The sequence below is a fragment of the Hemicordylus capensis genome, chromosome 4 (assembly GCF_027244095.1).
Source record: "Hemicordylus capensis ecotype Gifberg chromosome 4, rHemCap1.1.pri, whole genome shotgun sequence".
NCBI classification, from domain to species: Eukaryota; Metazoa; Chordata; class Lepidosauria; order Squamata; family Cordylidae; genus Hemicordylus; species Hemicordylus capensis.
In genome coordinates, this window is record NC_069660.1 from 161,993,217 (window position 1) to 162,015,386 (window position 22,170).

Consider the following 22,170-nt stretch of genomic DNA (forward strand, 5'->3'; position numbering starts at 1 on the left):
CAAGAGCAGTGAAAAGCAGTCTGCACTTGCTTCTCTGGTTAATATCGATTTCAATAAGCCGGTAATACTCCTGATTCTACTCGACCGCCGCCTTGTCCTTGCGTACCAGAACAATTCCCTCCGGATTCTACAGCAGACGTATCAGGAAAAGAACCCAGAAATCGGCCCCGCTCACCGAGCCACTCAGGCGCTACAAACAGCCCCCTTCTCCCCTGCGTGGCCAAGGGCGGCTCCTCCAGGCTCCGCTACCTGCTTTGCGGGACCCCGCTTGCCTTCTCAGGAAGCCGCAGGGCCCGGAGGAGAGGACCCTTCAGAAGACCAGGTGCTGTTTACTAAGCAGGATAGCAGCACCTCCTGAACCACAGGACAATTAGTGTCTCTAATTAAAAGAGGTAACGCCCGAACCAAGGGACCCACTTTTCATCTTAGGGGACACGCCCCCTTCCTGTGTCGGAAATGTCCCCGCCTTTAGGCTCTTGCCTCCACCCCTTCTACTCAACCGAAGAGGCAGGATTGCGAAAGTACAGCAGCCGACAGGGCTCAAAATGACTTCGGCGGCTGCATCAGCTGTTTGCATCGATATGCTGGGTACTCGGCTCCGCCCCCACCAGGAGCGCCGAGTGATCGATGGAGCAGCAGCTGACGACAATTCCTCCTTGTAACACCGGCCATTTCCGTGCCGGGCCTGAAAGAGAAGCAGGTAAGGGATTGAGAGGAGGAGGAGGAAGATTGGAGGAAGGCTCTTGGGAGGGGTGCTCCAGGACAGGAGCAGTGACCTGAGGGAAAGGAGGTGTAGGCCCCTGGGAGGTCCCGGAATTGGGTGAGGGGGGCGGGATGGAAGGGTGGGGTGGGGGCAATGGGGCGGCCACGGGAGGGTGAGAGGAGGGAAGAAGGGGGCACCCCGGAGGACCCCCCTGAGTCGGGGGGGAAGCCTCTTGAGGAGGAGGCCAGAACCTTCTCCGTTCAGGTGGGGTTTCTAGGGAAGGGGGCGACCCATGGAGGAGAAGTGGGAGGGCTGTAGCCTGGAAGAGTCCCTGGGCCTGGGAGGAGGGGGTCGCCAGGGGCAGGCAGAGGGCTGGGCTGGGGAGAGGAGAAACAAAGGAGAAGTCCCGTGTCGTAGAAAGTGGGGGTGGGAGGCTGCGTCTGTGAATGTTAGGATAGCCTGGAGTGGGAATCCTGGGTAATCATTTAGAAACGGGTTCTTATTTAGCATCTCATGAAACAAGACGTCACGTTTAGTGGTCTCTTGAGCACTATTTTCATTTTTAATTTTGGGAAAGGAAGAGCTTATTAGAGAAGGGGAGTGGGTAGTAGGCTGTGGAAAAAGCTGTTCAGAGACCCCCATGTTGGGTGGAAGAGGCAGTTTGGAAAGTAATGAGGGACACACAACCCTTTTAGAAATGTATGTATTGCTGCATGGATTGAGCTCCTTTGCCAAGATCAACCTGTTTATGTGATGTCCTGGTGTCTTTCAGCTGTCATTTATGTTCTTGTGTCTGGCAGGATGCTAGGGCTGTGCTAAAAGGCTTTTGTAGTGCATGTTAAACCAGCAACTCTGCATTCCATCTGTTGGGAATAGAAGGCAGAGGAAGCTGGAAAGTTGATTACTTGAACTGCGGATTGAGCATTGGGTTTGGCCTTTAGTCAGTGACTGTCCAATGAAGGTCAATGGTGCATGTGGTGATCCCTTTCAAGAGTCCCTTTAAAATTGGATCGCAGTTATTTTGGAAAGATGGATTTGTTACCTTGTAAGTCCTATTGTTTATATTTTCTGAAACATTGAAGTGGAGTTTTTAAAAAAAATAATAATCCAGTGAATCGTGCTCACTAATCTTGTTTGTTCTTCCTCTTTATGATTATGTAGGTAGTCAATGTATGGGAAGACTTTTACAAGAGAGTTATTTCCAATACCAGTTGCTGCGGAAAGGAAGTGGTGAGAGAGGCCTGTTGCTCTCATGCCATGTATGGGCTTTGTGGGAGCATTTGGCTGGTCACTGTTAGAAACAGAATGTCAGGTTAGGTGGCATTGCTTTTGCCCTGTATTCAGGAGAGTTTTGAACTTCTGGGCATAGAGAAGTACAGCAGAAACTGGGGTTCTACTGAAATAGTTCCTATTGCTTCACCTTATTTTAATGATTTTTGGGGAGCCTTTTTCACACTATCCTGCAAAACTGTCACTGAATAAAAGTAATGCTCTCTATCTTGCTTGTGTGGGAGGGGACTTAATTCAAAAGTCCTCTTTTCTTTTTATCTTCTCCCTGTGCTGCTCACGTGGCTGGTGGTGGTAACAATTGAATTTTTAAACCGTGTGTGTGTAAAGAACATTTTAGAAAACTGATTATTTTCAATTTTTTGGAATAACAACAAAGTTTCAAGGAAAAAAGCGGGTGAAGTACAGTTGAAGAATACTCGGGACATATAGGACTGTTATGGTTAAAGAACAATACAAGAAAATAAATGGTTAAAAGAACAGTACAAGAAAATGTTTACATCATATGATTTCAATTTTTAGTGTAAGGCACTTAACTTCTGTCTCAAATACTGATTTGTCACCATAAATGGCTTTCAGTCTTTCTGGCCTGGTATATGATGTTTAACTTTATCTATAAATGTTAAGGGAAGCCAGTACTTCAGGAAGTAATCTTCATATTGCAGACTAATTTGTGATGAGATCTTGTCTGTTGTCAGTGTCCAAGATTTTGTCAAACCATTCCTTTTATAGATGCTTGTTTCCTCCTGTTCCAGTTTTTAACTATAATATATTTAGATACCATCAGGGGGAGTTCTACTAGCTCACGGTAAAGTATGGAGAATGATTCTTGAGTGAGGGTCCTGAGCAGGCTGATGATGGGTTCCGTTTGCACTTGAAGACCTGTTATAGATTTGTTATATTGCATGACCCATGACCAAAATATACATATCTTGGGGCATTCCCACTTGCCCTATCTACATCACCACCAAACATGGAAATAGGATCCCTTCAAGCTGCATTTGCACCAAAATCATTGTGAATAAGTTGGAATTGTGTGGGCCAATAGAGCTGGAATATAGTGCCATCTTGTGAGCACCTTGAGCTCCATTTCTCTAATATAGAGTGATGGAGATGGGGATCTCAGGGACTTGGATGACCATATCTGGATCCAAGTCTGATTGTTTATATCCTACCAAGTCATATTATTAGCCCATAGAGCTTTATATGATGGTTCTGTACACTCCTCTTTGTCTTTCTAATGCTTTTTGTGAATGAATAGAAGGCTCTAAGAAGTTAGGCATGCTTTTAAAAATCATACATAGTCACATTGGAAGAGGGGTAACTTTTGATTGTTTATTATAATTATTAGATTTCTTTGTGCACCACCTTTCAGGCCAAGGCTTCTCAAAGCAATTTACATATGATTACAGAACACCAAAATGATCAGGCTGTGGTGGTTGGTTCTTAAAACTGGAGCAGGCCTGATGTAAATAACTCCCAAGAAAATAGTCACCAGGAAGAACCTGGCAGCAGGTAATAATAGCAGGGGTTGTACCATATCTTCTCCAGAACAGCTCCAAGTTGCAGCAGGGGCTGAGATGGCAGCAGTCCTCACCCCAGCCCAGATGTTTGGGCTGTTGTTGCAGGATGTCTGATGTAAATAGTCTTGAGAAAAATGATATCGGAAAGAACAGCAGATGACAGTTGCCAGAGGTGGGCCTTGCCCTTCTTCTGGAAATGCAAATATAAGCGGCCCTTGGCTGCCATCTCTTTAAAAAACTTGCTTTTAAAGAATGAAAAATACTGATCTTGAACATAAAATAATGCAACTAGGGATGTTAATATGATGATTTGAAATGTATTGGAGCTTCCCAAAGACTCCTTTTCTTCTCCCTGTACCGGTTCTGAAAGGAATTCCAGGCAGGCATCATTAATAGTAAGTGACATCCGTAAGTTATGTGACTGAAAACCCGCTAAATGATTGGGTCAGTGTACACGTGTATTGTTATCCACACATCCAATGAATGTACAGAAGTGCACTTCCTATCTGTACCCTGCATTTGAGGGGGACATCTACCCAGGTTCACTTTTAAAATGAGCACATGTACAGTCATTCACACAAACGCATATACATGTGTACAGATATGTGTATGCACATACAACATGATGTCTGAATAGGGCTAAGCCGTGTCCCTTTTGCTCTCTCCTCTTAGGCTGTGACTCCCCCCCCCCCCACTCCTTGTATCGTACAGTAAAAGAAGTGATAATATGCCTCCCAAATTCAAGCGCCACCTCAACGATGACGACGTTACTGGGTCAGTGAAAAGTGAGAGGGTGAGTGCTTGAGGGCAACTGCATGTTTTAAATATACTGGTGTGCTACTGGGGTTTTCTATAGTCTTGAAGCATCCCATGAGTCAACTCCAGCCATAGGATGGTTCCTCTGAGAGGGTGCATGGTGCTGTTGGGATATCAAACTCGGAAGGTATTGGCCTAGTCAGTATATGAATGGGAAGCTTCAGGGTCATCACATGTTAATTGCTCTGGGTTTCCCAAGGGAAGCTAGTCTGTCTACTCTGGGCCATGTCAGCCTGACAGATACTAACATAAATTTTTCTTGAAAGCCTACAAGCAGGATGGCCTCCAGCCTCGGAGGCAAGATGCCTCTGAATACCAGCTGCAGGGGAGCAACAGCAGGAGAGAGGGCATGTCCTCACCTCTTGCTTGTGGACTTCCCAGAGGCATCTGGTGTGCCACTATGAGAGACAGGATGCTGGACTAGATAGGCCTTGGGCCTGATCCAGCAGGGCTGTTCCTATGATGTGATGGGTTCATGCACACATCCCAGAATGTGTAATTGAATCATAGTTTTAAACTTGTTTCCATAAGTGTTCAAAATACTTCACGTTTATCTCCTGACATTCCCACAACATCTCTTTAAGGTAAGCTGGTCTTATCTTCATATTACAGAACACACCTGAAGTCTGTTCAAGAGCAGGGAGATAGACCAGAATATCTGTTTGACTTGTTGTCTGATAATCTGGAATCAAAGCAAGTGTGTGAGCAGGGATGGTTCTGAAATAGTTCAGGTGGAAGAGGCAGTCTCAGAGAGAGTGTGCACATAGTTTCAATAGCAAAATGATTTTTTTCTTGGGCTGAAGGAATGCCACAGAGCTATTGCAGAGTCTTTTCCTAATCTCTCTTCTCTCCTACTGTGGAGAGAGCAGTAGTACCATTGCATGCCTTCTAGGCCAGGAAAGAGCATAGGAGAGAGCTAGGTGGCCCTGCTTGCCTGCTTGCTTGCTTGCCTGCTTCAAAGATTGTTGCTCTTTGGCCCAAGCAAGTGTCTAGAAATCATAACATAGTAATGTCTGTCCATCAAAACTGCAATAGTCAAAATGCTTCCTTTCAGTAACCAGACTACAAATGTAATCTATAAAAGTCTCTACCCTAATATATATTTTGTATGATTACATATCTTGAGGGGACTATTGGCGATGGATGGCCTGGATTGTTAAAGTTATTTCAAGGCATGGTTTTAACTTGAAGTACTGCAGGAAAATGGAGAAAAAGCCTTCTCAAAGTTAACTCTTTGAGATCAAATCTTAATGAGTCTAAAAAATTAAATTAGTTTTAGATGTTATGCTGAATCTTGCATAGAAAGGGTCACAAAGGGGACAAAAATCAGGATTTTGTGTTCCAACTAAATCCCATTTAAGTAAGCAGACTTCTCGTGGGATTCCTAGTAAATCGCTTCCTTAATCCTTCATAAAAGAACGCCCAAGATTGGCACTCTTAACTCTTCATTGTGATTTTCAAGAATAAACCTCTGAAAAAAGCAGGTATACTAATGGAAAGCTTATTTTCAGCTCGGTTTGGATTTCTTGCACTGAAAGCAGACTGCAGGAATTCGAGTTAATTGTATGTTTAATTGGCACTAACTTTTGATAACTTGTATTCATAAAGTGCTCTAAAGCATTCTCTGAAATTACTGCTGAGTGTAATGCATCAGGTAGAATATTTCCAACGCTTTTGAATGCTGGGTAGGAAAGAATAGCTGAAAAGTGTGAGTGAGTTGTTCAGGTGGGGAGCACCTTTTGTCCCATTCACTTTCATAAGAAGTCTTTGACTACTATGTTAGTTTTGCAGATAGGAAATTGAGCAGAGACTATCCCCAGGAAAGGAAGAGGATTAGTGGTTGAGGTGAAATTTGGCCATAGGGTTCCCAAGTCCATGTCGATCAGTTAACCTACTGGATAGTGCTGCTCCAAACTAAAATAGCTAAGTTGATTTAACATAGTATGTTACACTGTTATCTTATGTGTGTACTTGGAAGCCATTGTGTAATTCAGTATTGAAACCAGGGCCCCTCTCAACTTCATTTGCCTTGCACCCTTGAGATAGGTCAGACTCTAAATCAAAATAAAGTCCTGTTGTTTTCCACTGAAATGGTGGGAAACCACAGTTTAAAAGGCTTCCTTTCTTTTACATCATCTGTTGGTATCTACTATGTATTTCTATATTACTAGTAACTGGAATGTTTCTGTGATATTAAGTCACTTGGTGACTTTTGAAAGACAGTGTTTTACAGGAAAAGTACACAGATCCTCTTGGGTTTCATCTGTTTACAGCATTGGTTAGGAAAACTAGGAAACTCTGTTTAGCTTCATGGAAGGCTAGCGTGTAGAAGATTGATCTTACTTCTGGGTTGTAGTTGGGGTGAGCTCCTAAAATGATTTGTGCCTTACAGTATGCAGAAATGGGAGGGAGCAATTATTAGGTGTAGAGGTGGTATCGGGTCGTGGGGCAAAGGCTTTGTGCCTAGCTTCAAAGTCTAAGAAGTTACCCATTTCAAATAGCTTAAAGTAGAACGTGTGTGTGTTGCAAATAGAAATATGCACCAGGAGGAACTTTAAGGCTTTGAAAATGGGCAAGCAGGGAACATTTATTTGTTGCTGAGATATCTTGATCTTTGTGTCCACAGAGAAACCTCTTGGAAGAAGATTCAGATGAAGAGGAGGACTTTTTCTTGTAAGTATCTCCAAGGCTAGAGCATGGATACTTGAACAACCTGTTCAGTTTGGGGTGAGTCTTTATACCTGGGCCCTTGAAACACCGGGCCTTGTGCATGCGATAGGATGCAATGTCAGAGTCTCCTCTCTAAATCTCTGCATAATTCTCAGTCTCCACAATTACTTCAGTGTCAGATCTGGAGGTGTCCAACGACTCCTCTTGAGTGGTTAGGTTGGATCAGTTCCAGTTTGTGACTCCTGAGGACGTGGACAAACTGCTTGGAGCAGTGCAACCTTCTATCAGCTTCAGCTGATACACCAGCTGTGTCCGTTTCTTGAGATAAACGACCTCAGAACAGTGGTACATATGCTGGTAACCAGAATAGATTACTGTAATGTGCTCTATGTGGGGCTGCCTTTGTATATAGTCTGGAATGACCCTTGCCCGACATGGCTTCTACTATCTAGCCAGGGGATTGTTGTAGGAGGCCTGGTAGAGATCACAAATGCTTCTCTGAGGGAGGGAAGGATGCCTCCTTGACTTAAGGAGGCAATTATTAGACCACTTCTGAAGAAGCCTGCCTTGGATCCCTCAGAGTTGAGAAACTTCAGGCCTGTCTCCAACCTTCCATGGCTGGGCAAGGTAATTGAGAGGGTCATGACTTCCCAGCTCCTGACAGTCTTGCAGGAAACTAATTATCTAGATCCATTTCAGACTGGTTTTTGCGGGGGCTATGGGGTGGAGACTGCATTGGTCGGCCTGATGGATGATCTCCAACTGGGAATTGACAGAGGAAGTGTGACTCTGTAGGTCCTTTTGGACCTCTCGGCGGCTTTCGATACTATTGACCATAGTATCCTACTGGAGCATCTGAGGGGGTTGGGAGTGGGGGTCACTGCTTTGCAGTGGTTCTGCTCCTACCTTTCGGGCAGGTTCCAGATGGTGTCCCTTAGAGACTGCTGTTCTTCAAAATCTGAACTTTTGTATGGTGTCCCTCAGGGCTCTGTTTTGTCTCCGATGTTGTTTAACATCTACATGAAACCGCTGGGAGAGATCATTGGGAGATTTGGTGCAGGGTGCTATCAGTATGCTGATGACACCCAAATCTATTTCTCCATGTCCACCTCATCGGGAGAAGGCATAACCTCCCTAAATGCCTGCCTGGAGGCAGTGATGGGCTGGATGAGGGATAACAAACTGAGACTGAATCCAGATGAATTGGAGGTACTTATTGTGTGGGATCGAAACTCGGGAGATGATTTTGATCTGCCTGTTCTGTATGGGGTCGCACTTCCCCAGAAGGAACAGGTGCGCAGTCTGGGGTTGCTTCTGGATCCGAACCTTTCCCTGGTGTGCAAGGTTGAGGCAGTAGCCAGAGGTGCCTTCTATCAGCTTCGGCTGATAGCCAGCTGCATCCGTTTCTTGAGATAAACTACTTCAGAACAGTGGTACATATGCTGGTAACTTCCAGACTGGATTATTGTAATGTGCTCTATGTGGGGCTGCGTTTGTATGTTGTCCGGAAACTACAGCTGGTTCAGAATGCAGCAGCCAGGTTGGTCTCCAGGTCATATCGGAGAGACCATTTTAATCCCGTATTGAAAGAGCTACACTGGCTGCTGATAAGTTTCCAGGCAAAATACAAGGTGCTGGTTATAACCTATAAAGCCCTAAACAGCTTGGGCCCTGGGTATTTAATAGAGCGTCATCTTTGTCATGACACCCCACCCCCCACATTGAGATAATCAGGAGAGGTCCATCTGCAGTTGCCACCAGCTCATCTGGTGGCTACTCAGGGATGGGCCTTCTCAGTTGCTGCCCCGATGCATTGGAACATGCTCCCTGATGAAACAACAACAAAATATTTATATACTGCTTTTCAACAAAAGTTTCCAAAGCAGTTTTACAGAGAGAAATAATAAATAAGATGGCTCCCTGTCCCCAAATGGCTCATAAGAAAGAAACATAAGATAGAGACCAGCAACAGTCACTGGAAGTACTGTACTGGGGGTGGATAGGGCCAGTTACTTTCCCCCTGCTCAATAAAGAGAATCACCACGTTAAAAGGTGCCTCTCTCCCCAGTTAGCAGGGGTAATAGAAATAAGAGCCTCCCAATCACTTAACAATTTTTAAAAAAGCTTTAAAGACACATTTGTTCACCCAGGCTTTTATTAAATACTGTTTTAATAGTTTTAACATTGTTTGAAGATATTGTTTTAAGGTTTTAAATTGTTGCAATGTTTTAACTTTTTTGTCATTTATTTTAACCAGTGTTTTAATTTCTTTGTTGTCATTTATCTGTTTTAATTAATATTTTAACTTTTCTGGGGTTTTTTGTAAACTGCCCAGAGATGTAAGTTTTGGGCAGTATAAAAATATATTAAATAAATAAATTAAATTAAATAATTCACTGGAGTCGTACCAACAGCAGTTGCTGTGAACCTTCAGTGCAAGGCTGAGGGCTCCTCTTGGAGCTGCAGAAAGGGGGTTGATGGGATGTATGTGCTGTTCCTTCTTGATTGCTGTGTGCCATCAATATGCAATGTCATATCTTCAGGGTCTAATGTCTGTCTATAAATGAGCCATATGGTTTGCTACTCAACTCTTCAAATAAGTAAGTAGCAGCTCCCAAGTGTAACCCAATGATTGTGTTATCTCTCTGCAGAAGAGGACCATCAGGCCCAAGGTTTGGACCCAAGAATGACAAGATCAGGCAGTAAGTATTTTAGAGCATTTGAAATTCATCTTTTCTTATCTGTTGTGTTCCCAGTTTGTTTTACATTGCCACAGATTTTCAGTTAAGGTTTTAATAGTACCTGTGTTGATTCTAGAGACATACACATTTTCAGCACTTGAGAGAGCTAGTCGTGTTCTCAGCAAGATGAGATTTTTGTCTTAGAGAATCAGAAAAGTTGTTGCACTATGCTTTAAGAGTACAAGGCCTATTGCTTGTACTCTGCAGATTAATGGGACCCCCTGGAGTGCAGGAACTGAATAGGTTCAAAGGAGGTGAACAAATTGAAAGCAATTAAAATTTGGCTGGTAATCACCAACTGTACCAAAACAATAGGGGGAAGTCAAAACAACTCAAATGCCTTCTCCAGGATTAATTTGTGCTAATAGGCTTAAGCTCTGGTATTGCTGATATTTTTTTGCCAATAGTTCCTTCATGAAGAAGGGGGAAACAGTCCCCTCCACTTGGGCAGCAGTTTGACTTGATTTAGTTAAAATTAGTAGTAAGTACATCCACCCACTCCACATCTCAGAACAGGTCTTGAAGAAACAGATAACCCATCTGAAGTGATGCTTCTCCTGTGCCTGTTGCCTTTTGAAACTAGAATGTTTGAGGCAGATATTTCTAGTAATTGACTTTGTAGAGTAGAAACTTGCATCCTGAGATTTTATTAGGATAGGGAAAACCTCTTCACTTCTGAGCTGGTTCTCCATCAGTGCCATTGAAATGTTTTTGTTTGGCTGTTGTAGTCCTTAGTTGAGTCTATGTGCACAGCTTGTTGAAAGTGTCAACTTGGTGCACAGCAGCTGTGAAAAAGGCAAATTCCATGCTACGGATGATTAGAAAGGGGAATGAAAATAGAACTGCTAATATTGTAATGCCCTTATACAAATCTATGGTGCAGCTGCACATGGATTTCTGTGTACAGTTCTGGTCCCTGTATCTTAAGAAGGACACTGTAGAACTGGAAAAGGTGCAGAAGAGGGCAACCAAGATGATCAGGGGCCTGGAGCACCTTCCTTATGAGGCAAGGCTACAGCATCTGGGCCTCTTTACCTTGGAAAAGAGGCACCTATGGGGAGACAGATATTTTTTTCTCCCTCTCTCATAACATTAGAACCAGGGGTCATCCCATGAAACTAAAGGCCAGGAAATTTAGAACCAACAAAAGGAAGTACTTTTCCACACAGTATACAATTAAGCTTCTCTTTCATGGGATGTGGTGATGGCCACCAGCTTGGATAGCTTTAAAAAGCACTTAGACAAATTCATGGATGACAGGTTTATCAATGGTGACTAGTCTGGTGGCTATAGGCCACCTCCAGCCTCAGAGGCAAGATGCATCTAAATACCAGTTGTAGGGGAGCAACTGCAAGAGAGAGGGTATACCCTCACCTCTTGCCTGTGGGCTTCTCAGCAGCATCTGGTGGGTCACTGTGTGAAACAGGATGCTGGAATAGATAGGCTTTGGGCCTGATCCAGCAGGGCTGTTCTTATGTTAGTTTTCTTCACATATTTTACCAAAATAATCCATGTGCTTCTCTTGACATGTATGAACAAAGTGGAACCTGAATAGAGTAGAATCTAAAGACAAAATCTGCAGAAGCTACTGTCAGTTTCACTTTGGCAGCTGACTGGCTAAAATCTCTAGACAAAGTCCTGGTGGTGGTGGTGTGTGTGAAATTGATGGGCAGCATCTCTAGGCTTTGCTGAGAGTTCATTCCAGTGCAAGTCCTGTCTCTTTACAGTAAGTACTGGTGTTGTGGTCACAGTGTATTGTGGGGAGTCGTGTTACTTGTCAATGGTAGCTTCTCGAGCACTATCCAGCAGGAGCGCATAACACTTGAATAATCCCATTCTAAGAAGCACTCCAAATGTCAAGCTTTAGAAAGAATATCTATTTTCTTGCAGCAATTTGGGTGACTTTCCTTAGATCAAAGACAGCAAGTAGGAAAGAAACTTGTGGAGTAGTATTTGAAAATTTAAATATAAGCTCTGTGACTCCATGGTACATTTGACATCTACATACCTGGAGTTCTTAAAGTTAGTGACTGGTTTCCTTCTAGCTTGGCTTCTGGTATGCTTTAAAGGGCAAATTTTCTCCTGGAATTGTCTGTTAAGCTGAGGCAGTGGATGAGGAAATTGCAAGCTTCCCTAGGCTTTATCAGCTCTGGGTAACGCTCATAGGGGTTGTCTGTTGAACGATATTCAGGGGTCTTATGCTCCTTTATCCACATGCTGGGCTCCATTTTCTCTGGCACAGAGAGGCAAGCGTTGTGACTCTCACTAAAGCAACTAAGTTTCCTCTCTCCTGTGAATCCCGTGCCTGATAGGTGTTGGGATACGAAGAGCATAATGGTTCTGCTTCCTGTGTTGCTCCTCCCTGTAAGAATATAAGAATGACCTTGCTGGATCAGACCAAGAACCTAATCTATCACTCTTTCCAGCAGTCAGCCAGATGCCTGTGGAACCTAACAAGCAGTGCCCAATGGAAAAGTAATCTCCTATTGCTTGTCCTCAGCTTGGATATATAAGCTGCCTCTGAACATGGAGGTTCTATCTAGCTAATGTCCCTAATATCAGCTGATTACTGTCTTCTGTGAATTCATCTTATCCTCTAAATCTTTCTAAGCTAGTGGCTTTCAATACATCTTGTGCTAGTGAATTTGATTATATTCTACAGTGCTAACTGTGTGCTAGCATCTATGTGGAAAGCACACAAATGAGTGTTGAGAGGAGGTGCAGTTACACACTAGTTGCCAAACATCTTTGCCTTTTCCCATGTGCAATAGATGGTTGAGCTGGGATTTCTGAGTAGTTCATGGTAGACACTAAGAAGTCTCCCTTCTTACCTTTGGCATGCCTCTGTCTTATGCTGCAAGCAAGGAGGCAGCAGTGTGATCCATGGAGTCAGGGGACTGGGTGTTCCTAAGGCGACATTGGGATAGATTGCTATGGGAGGAAGATGTGTAATTTTGTTATGGATGATATGAAGAATTAAGAGCTCTCCTGCATTATTGTGTACCCAAAGAGGGTGCAGATTGCATGGGTGGCTTGCTTACCACCTCCTTAAATGGGTAGTATTGTGTTTAGCCTGGAAAGCAGGTATTTTCCTGCAGGGATGTCCTTAAAGAGCCCTGAGGGGATGCAGGCGCTGGGGCAAATCAGCCTGTGTGTGTGCGGAGGTGGCCTTCCAGTTAATTTAATGGGGGTTAAAAGAGCAGGCCCAGAGCAGTTGCCCTGCTTGCCCTGTCCTAAGGACAGCCCTGTTTTCCTGCATGTTTATCACACTCTGTTGGGAATGGAATCTGGTGTGTCATGAGAGGAATATGCCAGAAGCAGTTATTAAATCTTAAGTGGCCAGTGACCTCGCTGCCTGCATTTGCTTATCTGAGACTATTGTCTTTACTAAGATAAGCAAGTTTGGAGACGAAGGATCTCAAGGGGGTGGGGGTCGGGAAGGGGTGAACAGTCACAAGATTCTCTGGGCTTTTATTTTTGTTTTTACTTGCATTCCTTTCTGAAATTGACTGGAAAACTGGCAGCAAACTGAGCCAGGAGTAAACTGGAACAAAAACCAGTTGCTTTCTCCCAGTAAACATACTACTTTTGGAATGAAAAGCATGTTTAATGATTTTCTTTTTAAATTATGTGATCTCAAATGGAGGTAGAGAGCACTGACAAGTATGTGTATAAATGAAGTGGTGAGACTATCTGTGTGCAGTTTGGGGGAGCAACGGGGTAGGTGGGAGAGGATAGAGACTAAAGCAGAGAATAGGGTTGGCTGGGGCACAGTTAGCAGACTTTTGCCAGGGCAGAGCTTCTGGTTAGCTGTGGGACACAGTGTTTTGGCTGGTGCCACTTCACCCATCATTATGATAGGTGAGGTAGCACCTTCCAAATCCTTCTTGTCTTTTCACAGTTATTAGAAGGCAAAGGCACTAGATTTCACCACTGTAATTTGGAGACAACTGCAGCTTCTAGAAGGAGATGCAGATGGACAGGGCGCCATCTGCATCTCCAATGAATAGTGACTTCACAGAACCAGTCTAATTACTTGGCACAAATTGCTTGTCTTCTGCCATTTTTCCTTTGCCTGCTCATACCATTACTTCCCCTAGACCTGGGAGTTGAGCTAGAGAGGCAGCAGAGATTGATCTCTGGACTGAGCACTCACCCAGCTCCTGGAGGCCCAACACAGGACTGCATTTTCTGTTGGGGATTTATTTGGACTTGGGAGCCCAGGAGCAATCGCCATTCTGCCATAAGAACAGCCCTGCTGGATCAGGCCCAGGGCCTATCTAGTCCAGCATCCTGTTTCACACAATGGCCCACCAGATGCCTATGGGGAACCCTCAGGCAAGAGGTGAAGGCATGCCTCTTCTCCTGCCATTGTTTCCCTGCAACTGGTATCGAGAAGCATAGTGCCTGAGGCTGGAGGTGGCCCACAGCCACCAGATTAGTAGCAATTGATAGACCTGTCCTCCATCAATTTGTCTAAGCCCTTTTTAAACCCATCCATGCTGGTGGCCATCACCACATCTCATGGCAGAGAATTCCATAGATTAATTATGCACTGTGTGAAAAAGTACTTCCTCTTGCCAGTCCTAAATTTTCTGACCTTTAGTTTCATGGGATGACCCCTGGTTCTAGTGTTGTGAGAGAGGGAGAAAAATTTCTCTCTGTCCACTCTCTCCACTCCATGCATAATCTTACATACCTTGATCATGTCTCCCCATAGTTGACTCTTTTTCAAAGTAAAGAGCCCCAGATGCTGTAGCCTAGCCTCATATGGAAGGTGCTCCAGGCCTCCGATCATCCTCGTTGCCCTTGGCTGCACCTTTTCCAGTTCTATAATATCCTTCTTGAGACACAGTGACCAGTGTTCCCTCTAGCAGGGATTCCCAGATGTTGTTGACTGCAGCTCGCATGATTCCCAGCTAAAGGCTACTACAGCTAGGGATGCTGGGAGTTGTAGTAAACAACATCTGGCAATCCCTGTTAGAGGGAACAATGTTGACAGTGTTCCTGTCAACAATGACCAAAACTCTGTGCAGTACTCCAGATGTGGCCGCACCATAGATTTGTATAAGGGCATTATAATATTAGCATTTTTATTTTTAATGCCCTTCCTAATGATCCCTAGCATGGAATTGGCCTTTTTCACAGCTGCCACACGCTGAGTTGACACGTCAAAGGAGCTATCCACCATGAACCCAAGATCTTTCTCCTGGTCCGTCACCAATAACTTGGATCCCCTCAGCGTATTTGTGGAGTTGGTTTTTTGCCCCAATATGCATCACTTTACACTTGCTTACACTGAACCGCATTTGCCATTTTTTCACCCTCTCCCCCAGTTTGGTGAGATCTTTTTGGAGCTCCATGTGAAGTGGAGACTGAAACCACACGATGCAGTTTTGCTGCTGAAGCTAAGCACATCTGACCTTATAAACTGCTGGGCTAGGGAGGATCCATATGCAAGTCACTCAGGGCTCTTTAGAGGAGTGGGATACAAGTAGAGTAATTTTTAAGAGTAGGAAGTAGGACAGGTCTGCAGTACATAGGCTGTTCCAAAATGCACAACAGAAAGCTGACTTGATGTCATGAATGTCACAACTTCCTGTCATTAGGGCACTGGGAATGGGTTGGAATGCTAATTATGCAGCTAATTGATAGTGTGCAGCCACTAAAGATGGGGGATAAACTAGAACACAGGAAGTGTGGTGTCTCTCACTGGAGGTTGGCCTCCACTAAAATAAAGTTGCTTAAGGATGCTAGCTTGAAGTGGCTCTAAATAATTGCTTAGTTCTCACTAAGATGGTAATCCTGTGTTTGAGCTGTACCATTGCATTTTTTTAAATTCCTACACACAGAAAACTAGCATATCGAGGAGGAGAATCCTTCTCCCAAAATGCTAGTTTTAGTCTAATGTGTAGAGAGCCTTTATTGCATGGGAGAGGATTCAGTTATGTGAGCCTCACTTGCACTCTTAAATGGTTCGCCTCAGGCACGAGTTGACCTCACTGCGAAGAAGGGCACCCGTGACTTCTGTCAATAATAATGCTTAGCATTCATATTCTTATTGTGTTCAAAGCACTTCATATGTAATCCCAGTAAACCTAATAAAAGTTTTGTAAGTTAGGTTTGTATTCTTCTCAGCCAGGGGTAAGAGCACACGTGTGCCCTTAACTGGCTAACTGCTGGGCCTCCCTACAGGGTTTCCCACTGTGTTGCCGCGAGGAGCAATGTGGTTCTCATGTGCAGGCAAAACAGGACTGGGCTTCCTTAGCCCAGTTTTGCCTGGGCATGAGAATAGCCTCTTTGTATAGATAATCTATGACTTGTGAGTTTATATTTTATCTGTCTCTCCCCCCCCCCCTTCTTTCGCCTCCTTCCATCACTGCTCAACAAAAACTGTCATATGGGGTTTGGTGTGTAGATGTGCTGGGTTTAAAATACAGAATGCATTAAGTGAAAACAATAATACATTGTTTAAGTCTGGGGGTTAAAGAGGCACACATTTTTGTGGATCCCAAACAGGACCTGGAAGTTAGGAAATGTATGCAAAAACACAACAGAAAAGGCATAACCAGCATTGATGGGAATGTCCAGTCCAATTATTGGATTTGTAATACCGTGTGTTAGGTGGTGTGAGTGATTCTTGTGTAGAAGCAGTGTTCTATGATGAAATCTCTGGATAATTTTCTCCCAGCCCAGTTGAAAAGCAAAATGGAGTCTCATATTTTATGGTGTATTCTCTGCATTCTGTAAAGGCCTTTGCACACTAAAAATAGTTAATATAAATACACTAATTTAAGCTTTGAGTCCTTCCAAAATTTCAACTTGAATCCAGAGGAGGGGTGCTACATTCCCATGCGACATGGGAAAGATGCTTCTTTGGAGGCAGCTACTGTGAGATTCCAGAGGTAGATCTACATCTTGTCCAAGTCAGCTGCATATATTATTGTTGCATGGCCCTTTCTGGTGTGCTCACTTTGAGCCCTCCTTGCTCCTGAAATGCCCTGTGTTGATGATTGGTGTTTGCTACTGCTGACAAGAAGCTCTTGGGTCATGTAATTCATATTAGTTCTTGCTTCATCTAGTGTCCAAAACCAGGTTGATGAAGTTATTGACGTCATGCAAGAGAATATCACCAAGGTGATAGAAAGGGGAGAGCGGCTGGGCGACTTGCAGGATAAGTCAGGTAGGAACACCTATTGGTGCTTGAGTTGAGTTCTCTCATGCTGCTTGTTTTCTCTTGGAGCTCATAAAGAGTGTGGGGAGCACTACGCCCAGTGGGATATGAGTTCTGTGTGCAGGGCTGGGAAAATCACATGCATATGATCCCCTATGAATTGTAGCCTTTTCCTTTAGCCATGCCTCAGATAGGAACATACAGCTGACACACACTCCTAAAATTAGGTTCCAGCACCTGGGAATTCCCAACATTTTTCCAGCCCTTCATGCACAACCTATCCTTGCCAAAAGTACCTTGTAGAAGTTGTACAAAATAAGTAAACATATAAACTTTTGTTGGTCTGAATAATTCTATTCCTGGCATAGAGAGTTCCGGCTGTCTTGTATAGTGTACGCACAGCCCCAATAATATTTCCTTTCATAAATATAATGGCTGACATTTAGAGCAGCATTGAGTGCAGAGAGACCTCTCTGAGCTTGACCAGAGTCTTCCCAAGCAGCAAAATGTACACAGCAGGAAGAGAGGAGTAGGAATTTTTGCTGCTGTCCCCTACCTCCATCAGTGCTCTTTGTCTCCAAGAATCACGTGAGTGCCAGAAGCTATTCTAAGCCTGTGTTTTCCTCAGTGCAGAGGATGGAATTCTGGGGCATGTTTGTACCATTACTTGGGCAATGCTCTGCAGCCTGCTGCTGCTGTTCCCCTAAAGTGTCTGATTTGAATTTTTCCACTGACTCCATGACTTGTTCTTATTTGTGGAGCTCCTCATTGCATACATGGATCATCATCCTGGATGCACATTAAAGAAACAATAAAGCATGTGTAGAGCAGTGTACCATGTATGTGTTGGCACCTCTGAGTGTGCACTGACCCGGCTGGATTATGATAGATGTGTGCATGACTTGAGAATTGCTTCTTGGAGTCACCCCATGTTTGGGAAACATAACTTTGTGGATGGTCCCTTGCAACTCTGCTACTATATCTATAGAACCTGTTTTGTTCATGTGTCTGCCACCTTTATTTTTGATACTCCCTCTTGTCATTTGTTGCATTCAGGCTGTAATCTTGCCTCATACTTTCCAAATCTTGAACTGATTCCTTGAGGGTCTTGGATCAGTTAATGAACCACAAAATCCAGCTATATTCCTGATGATTTTCCTTGGGGAAACGGTCATTGCAGCACTGTGAAAACGCTTGGTGATTAGCTTGTGCTTTAGTAATTTTCAGGACAGAGGAAAGCTTTCCCATTTCCATACTTGTATTGCAGCATATTCAGTGTGTGTTCTTTTTTCCTATTTATCTGGCACAGAGAGCTTATCTGACAATGCAACAGCTTTCAGCAACCGATCCAAACAGCTCCGGCGACAGATGTGGTGGCGAGGCTGTAAGGTGAGACCCCAGAGGAGAACTCTGTTATGTGTGTTCCAAAAACATGGACCTATGGAAGTCATAGTGGCAGCATTACCACATTTCTAGTAACTTGGAAGCTGAGTAAAGATTTGAACCTTGGCCTTGTTTTGAAAATGTGGATGGGTGACATGGATGATGCCATTTTTTTTTAGTTTGATTTAATCCAAGTTTCACTCCTTATTTCATCATCATGGGAAATGCTTGCATAATCAAACCTATTTGTATGCTGCTGGAAAGTAATAGCCTGGTTCACCTTCTGCTCTTTTTCTGCAGATGAAGGCCATTGTGGCTCTGGTTGCTGTTGTCGTCCTGCTAGTGATTATTGGTGAGTAGGGATGCAGAGGATGCTGCTTCCTGCTGTTGTGTGTTAGAAATCTTCTTTGGAGTGACATGTTGTATGTAGAACAATCTCGGTCTGCCCAAGCTGACATCCTGGGTTAGCACTCCTGATGAAAACTTGCATGCTCTTTCAGTTCTTGTTCCTTGGCCTATTAGCTGATGTTCTACTGAGCTGTTAGCTTAGTTCTACTACTGATTAGTTCTTAGTTCTACTACTGATGTTCTACTAAGCTGTTAGCTTAGGATGTGCTTTTAATAAACCCACTCTTTTGTTGGTGAGGTACCCATAATCCTCTAGCACTGTTTGATCTGAATTGTGTCCTTCAAAATGCTCAGCCAAAGTTAAGCACTTTTAAGACCAAGAATAATATCCACAACAGCACATACAGACCAAAGAGTTAACAAAAGCAGCTGTCTCCTTTTCACCCTCCTCTCTGCAGCCAGAAAAGCTGTCCCCAAGGATCAAAACTCGTGGCAATAGCATAGGATGTCACATTGTTAGCTTTAGGGGGAAGGGCAGAGATCAGGAACTATGGAGACATTTTCTACTAATGGAGGAGAGAAAGTCTCTGCTTCTCCTCCTGCAGCCACCTGCATGGCATCCCATGCCACTGCTGAGGGTCCCTCAACTCTTGAACAGCTTTCCCAACAGCTCTGGGGACTGCAGGCAGGTTGGCAAGAAGAAAACTAACACTTCTGCTAACTCTTCATTCTGCACGCTGTGGATGCTACCCATAGATTTCAATGGGGGAAATTAAGTATGTGCTTCAGATTCTTCACATCTCAGGATATAGTTTCATTGCTTCTTCACAAGAGGCAGTAACAGCCATGTGTACGTCTGTAGGCCAGCTTAATGTGCTGAATATTCTGTGGACACTGAGGACTAAATACATGTCCACTAGAGAAGAAGATGATGGAAAGGCATTGGAAGGGTGCTGTGTAGTTTGAATCTGAAACCCTTGGGGGCTCAGGATAGTGTATTTGGCACAAGCTCCTGTGTTGTCTTCACTTCAAAGATGAACTGATTGTATAATCTTCAGATAGAGCCAAGTTCAAGTCTTGAAGGTAGGACATTCTTTCCCATCTTGACATATGATGGGGAAAGGATGCACAACAAACAAGGACCAAGTGGCTGGGTATTTTTGGAAGTAATCTCAAGCATCCTATGTGGACTTGGTAGGTAGGACTAGAAAGAGAAGCAGGGTTGTGTGGGTTCTGCACAGGCATGGCAGTACTGGTCGCAGAATTCAACTTCCTGATAATTTCAGGTGGTTTTTTTGGGGGGGGGGTTGTTTTTTGTTTTTAAATCCTACCCGTTTAGGCTTGCAAGTATGCAGGCAATATGTGGTGAAATGTTAAACGACAGACTCCCAGTAGTAGGGCCCAGCAAAGGTCTGGGAACACCAAATGCTGCAGCTTTTTGAAGCTACATGGGTGTGGACCAGATGAGTAATCTGGATGGGAGGAGACCACTGGGAGCCTCCTGTAAAAGTAGGATATACTCTTAAATACTTTATTGCAAGATTTCTGGTCATCTCAGGGCTTTGCATAGCTCTTCCATAACAGAAACCAGATACATTATGCAAAGTTATTTACAGCATGATTCCATACATCTGTGCAACAGACCCCATCAAGTTCAATGAGACTTGCTTCTTAGATAATGTGTATTAGGATAGCAGCTTTAATCTGCATCATATATGGAGCTTACAGAATTTAATGTTTTAAAATGCAGTGTGTGCAGAATTCTGGAGATATGCTTCTGTGTTCATCTTTGTCTATAGTTTTTACCTAGGTCTCTTTTTTCTCTTCATCAAATGCCACTTGTTTTTACCACTCAGATACATTATGTGGCAGCAGATGGAAAGGATGGCGAAGGTAGCAGTAGAATAAGTGTATGTGTAAAAGGATCAGTGAATACTGTGCAAGAGAGGGAAAGTCTGGCAAATTATTTGGGGAGATTAGTAACTAGCTCTGTGTTCTGGTAGAGATGAACCCACAGGCTCAGATGTGATCACTAGTGCTCTTTCTGCCAGTTGCAATAGACCTAGTTGCTTTTGAAAAGATCTCTGGATAGAGTTGCATTTGCAGCCTGACTTTGAGCTAGGTTAGCACTGGAGACCACTGGGGTGTGTTGGAGGATGGAAGAAATATTTCTCATTCATTGCATCTATTAGGGAAGTGTATAGTGTAGGCGTAGCTTTTCCCAAAAGAGATTCTTGCTTCCTGCTTACATGCATTTTTAAGGGTGCGGGCTGGAAGAAAAGTTGCCTGTTCTTGAAACTTGGAATGGGGATGACTGGAGAGAGGATGTTCATGGAAAATCCCATCTGCTTTGAGTTGAGAACCGGAGAAAGATGGGAGGTAACAGGATGTTCACTAAAGTAATTTGGACTAGGAAATAAACTTTTTCTCCTTTTCAGACTTTAGATTATTGGCTGACAAGGTCAGTCTTATTCCCACCACCACACCCACCTTCTAGGAAATAGATGATCTTCTCTGTCTACCCCTCTCCTTCCCCCCCCCGCCCTATGAGAAACTACTGCAGAATACTGCAGAATAAAAGAATAATGCAGTAAAAATTGTCCTTACTTGCCCTTGGCTACTGTACATCTACCCAATTGGATCAGCATTTGGAAGATGTTCAGGTTGTGCCAATCTTCAAGAGGTTGAGAATTTCAAAGCTGAGGAATAACTACAAATGTACATAAGGAGAGCACAAATGTTGTGCTTAAAAAGGTGCTGTAGGCTGATCCTGATGATGGGGCACTGATGGAGGCAAGACTCTTATATGTAGGGTCTAAACTGATGGTTAACTGCTCCTTTGCATGTGCTTTATAAAGATGCTTTCTTTTCTGTCTTATGTAGTTCCCATCATCCTCAAATACCACACTTGACTTGCTGATGGAGATCGCTGTGGACGTGTCTTCAGTATGACAGCAAAGACATGGCTGTGTGACTGCAATGGAACATAACATGTATATAGCTTTGAAATGTTTCTTTCTTGGAGGCAAGTGCCCAGCTCTAACGAGGGCATTTTGGAGGACCTGGCAAACCATCCTTTTCCAGCCAAGAATTCATTCTAGTGTCCATATAGAATCCAAACCTCATTGTTGCTCTGTTGAAGGAAGCCCAGTTTGGAGCCACAAATGCCAGTATTTTTTTTTTAAGTCTGTATATATTGCTAACTGGTAATGATGTTATTTATAATTTAAACTATTTCCTACTACTGCTGGCAGAGGTCAGTGAAAGAAGGGGTGGGAGGGAGGGAATGATGTATATAAATTCTATATATCATTGTTTTAAAAACCCTAACTATTCTGTTCAGTGAAAAACTGCAAGGATGTCCCCTTCTCATGTTAAAAACAAAACACACTTTTGCAAGCAGATTTTCTGTACTTGGTAAGGGATCCAGCTCTATGTTCTCAATATTACTGCTCATGAATGTGACCTAAAGGCATTCCAGTAAAAACCTATTTTTGACTGTACCTATGTAGCTCCTCGTGAATT

General features: G+C 43.6%; 1 protein-coding gene across 1 annotated transcript; it reads left to right on the forward strand.

Annotated features, from left to right (window-relative positions):
- The first annotated feature begins 503 nt into the window (after positions 1-503).
- VAMP4 (vesicle associated membrane protein 4) lies at positions 504-22,148 on the forward strand. Its single transcript, XM_053249845.1, has 8 exons — positions 504-700; positions 4,186-4,306; positions 6,956-7,002; positions 9,651-9,701; positions 16,823-16,923; positions 18,224-18,303; positions 18,598-18,649; positions 21,529-22,148. Exons 2-8 carry the CDS (start codon positions 4,241-4,243, stop codon positions 21,555-21,557), a joined length of 426 nt encoding a protein of 141 aa, XP_053105820.1. The 5' UTR covers positions 504-700; positions 4,186-4,240; the 3' UTR covers positions 21,558-22,148.
- Positions 22,149-22,170: the final 22 nt, after the last annotated feature.

Coding starts and splice junctions, on each gene's coding strand:
- VAMP4 (XM_053249845.1), top strand. CDS start 4,241: ATGCCTCCCAAATTCAAGCGCCACCTCAACGATGACGACGTTACTGGG. Junction 7,003..9,650: donor GAAGAGGAGGACTTTTTCTT/GTAAGTATCTCC, acceptor ATCTCTCTGCAG/AAGAGGACCATCAGGCCCAA. Junction 16,924..18,223: donor CGACTTGCAGGATAAGTCAG/GTAGGAACACCT, acceptor TATCTGGCACAG/AGAGCTTATCTGACAATGCA.